Source organism: Atta colombica, unplaced genomic scaffold (assembly GCF_001594045.1).
Source record: "Atta colombica isolate Treedump-2 unplaced genomic scaffold, Acol1.0 scaffold127, whole genome shotgun sequence".
NCBI classification, from domain to species: domain Eukaryota; kingdom Metazoa; phylum Arthropoda; class Insecta; order Hymenoptera; family Formicidae; genus Atta; species Atta colombica.
In genome coordinates, this window is record NW_017259214.1 from 681,558 (window position 1) to 691,057 (window position 9,500).

Genomic DNA, 9,500 nt, shown 5'->3' on the forward strand with positions numbered 1-9,500 from the left:
GTTAATCAAATTAACAAACAATTCTTGTATCAAATAAATATATCTTTATATTTAATAAATATTTAGTTGGCAGAATTCAACTAAATATTTATTAAAATTGACTATATTTTTTTTCAATGTGGCTATGTTTATTAGTATATATTGATAAATAAAACCATATGCTGTGAGCGAGACAGAAACCTTAGTGCAGTCTACAATACAAGATAAAAAGATTCGATGATTCATAGATGACATAAAACATAATTCACCAGCCTGTGACTCTTATTGGCCTTGTATAGATTGTTTATTTTTAATTTTAAAATTTAAAGTCTGTAAAATTTGATATAATTTACATATATTACGTAAAACATAATTTACGTAGTCCACATTGTATATATTACGTAAATATAGATTATTACATTTTACGCGTAAATGCACCTTGAAAATTAGACTATGTGGTGCCATCTGACTGTTCTCACTCTAATCACAATTGTTCGTCGAAAGGACGTTAATGTAGTCTTTTTTTCAATCGCGTAACTGCGATAAAAAAATTCTAATTAGCGATCTACAATATTATCTGATATTATCTCATGACAATCTGAAAAAAATTCGTTATAAATATAGCATATAAATACAAACAAAAGAATGAGTCATCATATCTTATCTATCGAACATAGAAAGAAAAATTCGATATCAACGCGTCATCGCGTGTATTTATACGAGCGCCGAGGTTTCATCCTACAACCTACGTGCTACGAACACGACCTATTCTCTTTTTTGCCTTTTTTCCGCCTTTTACTGAAGCGTAGAAAATTCGCGTAAATCGCTCGAGGCACGTTAGCGTGACGTGCACGCGTACACGGCTCATCACGTCACGCGACGTTGAGACATGTGACCCGTTTAAAGTTTCACCGTGCGTGCAATTACCGTGCGAGCGCCGCGCTCGCGATATTCTTGCGCGCAGTTGGTTCTCCGAGCCTCCCACTACGTCGCACCTGCGAATCCATCAGACGAAACAATAGACCGTAGGTTATGTCGCCGTGTTTATACTCGCTGTGATCCCGCGGGTTCAGAGTATTCGGAGTACACGCGGCGCTTCGTGTCCGCGCGCGCGTACGATCTGTCATCGCCAGTCATCGCGGCCAATCGCGGCGGATCTAATAGGAGATCGCATGGGCAAAATATGAGAAGGATCACGTCGAGACATCAATTGGGACATAGGCCAGAAAATCGGCAGCCGTGCTACTGCGTCGTGTTCGCGAGTTAATTCGATAACAGCCCAAGGTTCGCACTTCGCGTTCTCGATCATTCTTCCTCCTTTCTCGCTCTCCCTCTCTCTCTCTCTCTCTCTCTCTCTCTCTCTCTCTCTCTCTCTCTCTCTCTCTCTCCATTCCTCCTCCTCTCGTCTTACATCGAAATAAGATACTCTCACGCAGATGTTTACGCGCAGACAACTATTGAACGAGAGCGAAAGTCGTATTTTTCATCTCCGAAAAGGTGTGCGTCGCGATCGATTTTCACGCGTTGCATATTTCTTTTTTTTTTACCGAAGGTGGTGGCCGTTGTGAAACCTTGTCCTATTTCTGTAGACTGCCTGTATACATGTATACACATATATATATGTACATACATACATGTATATAGCGGCGTGCGATTACTCGGCTGACATTCGCGCGTAATCGCGGCCGGTTACGAATCTTTATTGTGACTTTGCACGAGTGTGCGTTTTCGCCGTGGCTGCATCTTTTTTTTACGATTTATTTAGAATCGTAAGCCTTCGTAAAAACTTTCACTCCTTTAATCCGAGAAATAGGTTCTATAATATGACTTGTTTATTTCTGTGAAGGTTTAATGATTACATGGATAATGCAATTATAAAAATTTAATGTTGAAAATTATAACAGTTAAATATTTCTATTTTTATTTACTTATTCTCTTTAAAAAAAAAATTGATGAAATGTGATATATTCGAGAAGAATGCTCAGAATTTATTAAATATATTTTGATAACATTTTTGAATTAATCTGGAATTTTATAGGTTATCTGATTATCTAATTGGTCTAATAACTTGCAAGAACAAATGTTATAATGTATGTGTAATAATATTGGAATGTTCTGGAATAAATGATCTAATTCAATTATGTTTGCAGTAGATCAATTTATTCTTTATTTGAACCTAACATGATGAATGACTAATGACTGATGACTCATTCTTAACATAAGATCATTTTTTGTATTGATTGACAGGACAGCTGTGTTATGAGTGTTGGTTTATCCATGTACGATGGCTTGGAGAGTGGCCTGGAGAACGAGAGTCCTGCTGATAATGGCTTGGACAGCACTACGGGTGCTACAAAAAAACTGGCTAGAGGTATCTCCCGTGCAACTGAAAATGCAGCAATTGTTTCCTATGCTCGTTTACAATTGGCAGCCTTAGGAACACTCGATACACCAGAATTCACATTTTCATTGCCAGACTTGTCTATATATCCAGGTATTTTTCTTTATTATTCAAATACAATATGTATCCTAATTATTTTTTATTAACATTAGCATACTTTTGATTGATATTTTATATCTAGATTCGTTTCGTAAATTCTTGGAGAAGGATCTGATAGAGAATGGATGCTTGAATTCTTTAGAAGCTGCAGGTCGATTAAACTGGTGGTACAAAAGTGGAAGCACTAGAATTCTTTGGCCACTAGCAACATCTGGAGATGGCAATTGTCTACTTCACGCTGCTTCATTGGGAATGTGGGGCTTTCATGATAGATTACTTACACTGCGAGAGGCATTGCATAATACTTTGACCAAAGGAGAATACAGACATGCAATTTTCAGGTATAAAATAAGAAAATATTAATTTTAAAAGAGAAGTAAATGTTTAGGATATCTATTTATCCAATACCATAATTATTAGACGATGGAAGTGGAGACAAATGAGTCTAAATGAAGCGGCTGGATTATCATATACGGAAGCGGAATGGTTATCAGAATGGCAAAGTATAGTGGATATGGCATCTCCTACAATCAGAAATCAGACTGCTACCTCTTATCAGAGTCTCGAAGAAGTATTACAACATCTTTTCTTTGATTATCATAACTTTTATTTAGATTTTAATTAGATATACAATCTATATTTTGATTTCAGATACACGTGTTAACCTTGGCTCATATCTTAAGAAGACCTATAATAGTTATAGCAGAAACTATGCTGAAGGATGCGGATGGAGTAGCTTTAGCACCGATCCCATTCGGTGGGGTGTATTTACCTCTGGAAGTACCGCCTTCGCATTGTCACAGAACACCCTTACTCTTGGCATATCATTCTGCTCATTTCTCCCCACTTGTAACTGTAGATGGCTGCAATGATTATGGCAGCGCTTGCGGTGAAGGAGTTAGTATACCATTAGTAGATCCAGACACAGGCAAACTGTTACCAGTCTTATTTGCCGTGGATCCTGGTCCTGATTGGGATTGGATTGATGGTTCACGAGAATTGTTAACTTGTACGCAGGATACCGTAAGTAGATCTTTTTGTATATATTTAACATATTGTTGACAAAGTATTAAATTATTGGTAACAGAATCATTTTGTTATTTGTATGCAGATGGAGACTTTGTTGCGACAGTATTTAGATTGCGAGTATCAAAGTTTCATGTCCGAAGATATCGACAGGCTTTCTGATTCCGATGGTTCTTTGTCAAAAACCGCGAAGCAATTGTTAGAGGTCGCGAAACAATTCGGTTCTATCGGTAAATCTGTCAGTAAAAAAATATGGTCTATGACGAACAAAAGGTCAAAGAGCCCGCCTTCTACCAGCGGTGGAATTTCGACAGAAGGCTTGTTGTGTGTAAGAATAAAGAGTAGACGTCATCAGTATGTGGATCAAATGCTTCAAAATTATCTTCAGTGTGCTCATGCAAGGTATTTCCATTTTGATTATTTGATAAATCAGAAAAATATGGATCATAATTACATCGATTTGTTGCATCATGTTGCAGATATCTACAAGATCATCAGGTGGATGACACAGGTAGTGAACTAAATTACGGTGCCGGCAAGTCCAAATTTTACGCTGCCAGTGATCGCGATAGTCATGCGAGCGTTAACAAACTATTACCTACTAATACAAACAAAAATCATACGCTTTATCTTTCGAGGTATAATTGTAAAATCCAGACTCTCTTCGCTATATCTAATCATGAAAAATACATTAACTTTTTTTTCACAGATCTACATTTTTTATTGATAAAACTCCATCAAATAATACGGGGCCAGAGATTTGGAATAGTGACCATTTAAAGGTATGTCAAGTAACTTTCAAAAGGAAAAATTATAAATTCTATTAATTAAAATTTTGCCATTTGCACAGGGCACCGTGAAGGAGTGCCGCAGTGAACACTGCCAATTCTTTGGATCGCCAGAAAACCAATATTATTGCTCGCAGTGCTGGGCTCATCAACAGTCTCGTTAAACAACCGTCCGTAATCGTACATGACAATAATTCTATTTAATATCGTTCAAAATAAGCTATTAAATAATTTTTAGACATAATGCTAGCCGTAAGATAAAGTTTGTGAATGTCCCACCAACATATCGTCGATAATATTATGTTGTTTTCAGTTTTGTTTCTTCTCATGTTTTCTTGTATTTATTAACATTTTCTATCAGAAAGCTGCATATCGTGTGCACAGGATTCAATTAATCGTTATACTGACTCATTATGAAGCGTGTTTATTATAGCATTTTCGTTTAAAATTTAAAAAAATTGTGTATTTTTATTCGAAGAACAAAGTTGTTTTGCAATTTCGATGTGCCTTCTGTCTTATATGCGCGGAACAAAAAATGATGATCTACATTATGATAAAAACGTTCACTCACAACTACCTCTACAATTCGATTATAATGATCAGCAATTCGCGATTTCTTTTTGTATTGATAAAAGATACGTTTGTAACGTTGGAAACGTTTATAATCTCATTATCCTGTGCATGTACAGCTGTGTGAAGAATAAATCATATTTTTATATTTATCGATGTGCGGAATATAATAGTAATTAAGAAGATACACAAAAAGCCCAGTTTTTGCCATAATAAAATGTATTTACACATATTTCCTCACATTAGCCTATCATCATGTGAAAAAGGTAATTAATAGTAAATGATTAACATTACCTGACATTATTACCCATATTCACTAAATTATCGACAAAGCATATGTGATAGTATTACGCTAATTTTATTAATATCTGTACGAAGAAAAACTTTTATGTACAAAAAAGAGAAGGAAAGAATTATGCAGTATATAAATTATTTTTTTTTTGTCAGTACTTTGTATGTTTTCTATTATTATAAATAGCTATATAAGAAAAACATGAAATAAGAAAAGATTTTACAGTACGTCGAAGGAACTAGAGAATATTCACTTCAGCTACGATATTACTACAAGCGCAGAGTATATGCTTAGCTATTGGGATTTAAAAATGTTCTCTTGCTTTCATTTTATCATTTAAACACTTTCAACATATTGGTCTTTCAATGAAATAACTATAAAGAAATAAGTAAAAGAGTACCACCTATATATTTTGTGTCATTAAAATTGAGTTTCACGTATTTACTATTTACAATTTCAGTCATACGAGCGCAGATACAGTATCAGAATTAGTTTTGTATCCAATATACCTTTCACTTAAGTAGTAAGCTTACATTTAATCAATTTCATCTAGAAAGTTTTAGTTCCTCTTATGAAAGATGATAGCAAAAGAGAGATCTTTAAGAAAATTATATAAACTAAAGTAACTTTGATGGCTGTAGTATTATGCGCGTATAAGTTTCATCATAAATTCTTCTTTTCAAGATTTTCATTTAATATCATTTATAATTAAAATTAAAATGTAGCAAAAGTTATTCATTTTTAAAGCCATGAATGAGTTTATCATTCAGACCCGCGAAGAAATAAAAACATGATTATTGTTAATTTCATTTTGTAATTCAGTAAAATAATACGGCGAAAATATCAGTATGATTACATCGATATATGGATGTACATACATATAAATATAATTAATGATATTAATGTATAACATGAATCCTAGTGTGTGAGATGCAAAATTTATTACTGATAATTTTTTAACAGGTCTTCTTCGGCAGCTTATTTTCTCTTACACTAAATTGAATTCTTCCCCTGACAATTTTTTTTTCTTTTGTGTCATCGTAACATAAATAATTATTCAAAACAATGCAAATTTTATATATAGATATTATACTTAGGATCAATTGATGTACCCATTTACAACTTTAAACAAGATGTGAAACTAGATGTCCAATATAAAAAAAAATCAATCGTGTACTTATAGTACTTACGTATGATTATTTTTATCGAACGTTTGTCATTGTAAGGTAAATCAATTGGTCCGTTCCTATTTAAAAGATCAAAGTGCCAGCCACAACACAACAAGCAAAGTGCTCCTATCCATAGTACTTATATCCATACTTGCGCGCGCGCATGCGCGCCGTAGCATATTGCTTAAGTTAAAGAGCTTGTAAACACGGAATTCTCCATACAGCTATTAACATTCCAATCTTTCTATTAACTCTCGCCCAGCAAAAACTGGTATCATTCTCAATTAGTTTCATTAATTTTATACAAATTTCTTTAATGAGTTTCTATAAAGTATTGTATTAAATATTTGTGTTGTAATACCTGTACCGCATATTTGTGTAATACATATAACAAATATAGCTTAACATATATGTTCAATATATTATACAAGCAATGTGAAGAATTAAATTTTTTAAACACGCGCCATAATAAAATAAAAATTTTCATTACATAATGATACAATTTTCGCTGTCCAACAAATACTTCGATAGTGCGAGAGTTAAAGAATATTATCTTTCATAAACCATCGTTAAACAGAAAATCTTATTCAATAATAGACCTTTTAGAAATTATAAAAATTTTTGTTTATACATAAAGTTTGAATAGGCTATACATATAGATTTGTTTAAAAAAAAAAAACGTAAATGACAATGATTGATGATGGCTTAAGAGAGACATATCCGTAATCTTATTTAAATTTTCCTTAGAGTATTTTATTCATTTTCGATAAAAAAAGAAATATTTATTTGAACTTTGACATCCAGAAAGAAAAACAGAGAGATCGTCCGGTTTAGAAGCTCGTTAATTTATTAATCTATACAGAACTGATATATAATAATTAGCGATTCGCGGATTTTTATTATCATTTAAGAAATGGATCACGATTCCCCATTACCACTATCATCACCATCTTCGTAATCGGTCGCGCTCAACTGCTCATCCTCATCATCATCCAACTCGTATTCGTCATCGTAGAAGTCTGTCATATCTAGTTGTTGTTCGGCCGGCCTCGCTCGAGTCTTTATGCAATAATCCTCCAGAGTTACAGGCACAACAATACCTTCCTTTTCCGCTTCCATCTTGGCAGCTTGAGCTTGTTTCCTAAACAAAAAAACATAAACGAGATATATATTGAGAAAATACCTACCTTAGTTGTGACCAATCTTCTGCCTATCAAATGAAAAATTAAATATATTTTTAAAATATATCTAAAATTTCTTTGAGAATTTCTTGATTTTTTAAAAATATCTTTTTGTGGTTTACTAGGGGATATAGAATTGTCTGACAAATATTTTATTCGTAGATGCCAAAATTTTAGAGAACACTTAATCGACTTTAGCGTGAAATCCAATGTAATAATAATTATTATTTATAATACAAATGTTATTTCTAAATTATTATTATTTTTAAACAATATCTTCTTTTAATAACAGAAAAATTAATATAATTGTTAAAAAAAACAATTTACAGTTTTCATTTTCGTGTATAATTAGAACAAGAATTAGTTTTCCTAAATAAATTTATATAGTTGCTCTAGCGTTAAAATATATATATTTACGTTGTACCGACATTCTCGTTTCCGCAGTTATCTGTTTCGCACAGTTGTCATAGTTTTTAGCACGCTATGGATCCGGTAGCGGTACAATTTCAACGAAAATGCGCAAAGTTTCTTGCAATCGCGTGATGATGTCACGCAACAGCATTACTAAGGATATCTTACCTTATGATATTTTCATATTCTTTGTCTCTTCCTTTGGAATCACGCCAACGTCTATACATTACGGATGCGTCAACGTTGGCTGGACTATACGTGTTGGGCTCATTCAGCAACGAGATCACTGATAGCAAGATAGTCCTGAGAAACACAATCAATTAATTCTAACAGAAATTTCTTTATTTGTTCCTTTTTTTCGAACTTTGCGGCACTGTGCACTCACCTGACATTCTGAGTCGGATTCCACCTCTCACAAGGCAACTCACCGCTCTGTGGATCGTCTACGGGTGGATGGAGAATTGATATGCACAGATCACCGTTCTATGCAAAAAAAGAAGTAGCCTTTTATACTAATTCTCCTAACATTTAATTCTTAACCTTCTTATTCGATTAATATAATAAGCCTGTTCTTTGTCATTACATTGGACTGCATTAAAATTTTTTACTTCGCTTTCACCAAACTTCAAATATGTATCTATTTCGCTTTAAATGTACACAACAAGTGTCAACAAGTATACATTAGTAATCACAAAGAACAGGCTTATCATTTTGCGTAATAATAAGTTGATATTTACGTATGTTGTTTTCAGAAGTATACGCAAATTGTATTTTTGTATTTATTCGCTTACATATGTGCTGAATAATTTATTGTTAAAAAACTAAGATAAGATACTCGCATCAACTTAAAAAGATAATCTATATACATTTTTATTTGCCATTTCTAAATATATTTATTGTTATTTCAAAAAAAAAAGAGCCTGTACATGTATAAGAATTTGTGCATGCAGCGTTCATTTTGTTGTCCTTTCGCCGAACACACAGTGACCTCGGTGCTTCTGGTTCCGCGTTTCTTGTCCCTGAGAAGACATCGTTGCTCGAAGGACGAGACCTCCGGATGTACCTTTACGGTTCGTAAAGAGAAGTCGCCGAGGTCACCGTGATTCTACACCATATTCGGAGAAGAGACTTTCTTTAAAACAAAATTATATGTTATCGGAATCGAACAAAACTATCAATACGAAAAATAAGATTATGTATAGCAAGTAAACAAATACAAAAGTCTTAGGCGTCCTACAAACGCGTGCCAAGCATCATGAAAATCATAGAAAATTTGCTGCAGACGTTTTCTCACAAGAATCGCTTCTATCTTTCGTCTCTTCTGTGAAGATGTTCGGCAAGTAGGACAAGGCGCACCGTGGTTTCACCGTGGCTCTGAACACTTCGTAATAAGCCGCGAAGGCGAAGGCAAGCTCCTCGAGTAAACGCCCGGCACTTGACACGACCGACGGCGATAGCATCGCTGTATCCGTGCATGCATTTGTACAAACCGACGAGTACACGACGCAGAATCGTGCAAAGTGTAACCAGTGAATGTGACCGGCACTTGAGATCTATATATCGAGAGCTACACGCAAACAAAAT

The 9,500-nt window shown here is 34.1% G+C and overlaps 2 protein-coding genes across 7 annotated transcripts in view; one reads left to right on the forward strand and one right to left on the reverse strand.

The window, feature by feature from the left end:
- The first annotated feature begins 757 nt into the window (after positions 1-757).
- Positions 758-7,054, forward strand: LOC108684216 (OTU domain-containing protein 7B-like). 6 transcript variants are annotated; one of them, XM_018188419.1, is made up of 9 exons: positions 758-1,263; positions 2,227-2,473; positions 2,562-2,820; positions 2,900-3,050; positions 3,131-3,502; positions 3,591-3,907; positions 3,985-4,143; positions 4,215-4,287; positions 4,356-7,054. In XM_018188419.1, the coding sequence occupies exons 2-9, from the start codon at positions 2,239-2,241 to the stop codon at positions 4,455-4,457; spliced, it is 1,668 nt and encodes a 555-aa protein (XP_018043908.1). In that variant the 5' UTR covers positions 758-1,263; positions 2,227-2,238; the 3' UTR covers positions 4,458-7,054. The 6 variants fall into 6 exon arrangements, with proteins under 6 accessions (XP_018043908.1, XP_018043913.1, XP_018043910.1 ...); XM_018188424.1 differs by having other exon boundaries at positions 2,622-2,820; XM_018188421.1 differs by having other exon boundaries at positions 758-1,004.
- A 115-nt stretch (positions 7,055-7,169) lies between these two features.
- LOC108684217 (ubiquitin-conjugating enzyme E2 R2) overlaps positions 7,170-9,500 on the reverse strand; it is an 11,246-nt gene continuing 8,915 nt past the window's right edge. Inside the window, exons 3-5 of the mRNA XM_018188426.1 lie at positions 8,302-8,399; positions 8,085-8,219; positions 7,170-7,465 (exon numbers count right to left, since the gene is read on the reverse strand). Of these exons, the coding sequence (XP_018043915.1) occupies positions 7,243-7,465; positions 8,085-8,219; positions 8,302-8,399 (456 nt within the window). The 3' untranslated portion in view covers positions 7,170-7,242. The remainder of the gene's footprint in view (positions 7,466-8,084; positions 8,220-8,301; positions 8,400-9,500) is intronic.

Coding starts and splice junctions, on each gene's coding strand:
- LOC108684216 (XM_018188419.1), top strand. CDS start 2,239: ATGAGTGTTGGTTTATCCATGTACGATGGCTTGGAGAGTGGCCTGGAG. Junction 2,474..2,561: donor AGACTTGTCTATATATCCAG/GTATTTTTCTTT, acceptor TTTTATATCTAG/ATTCGTTTCGTAAATTCTTG. Junction 4,144..4,214: donor CATACGCTTTATCTTTCGAG/GTATAATTGTAA, acceptor TTTTTTTCACAG/ATCTACATTTTTTATTGATA.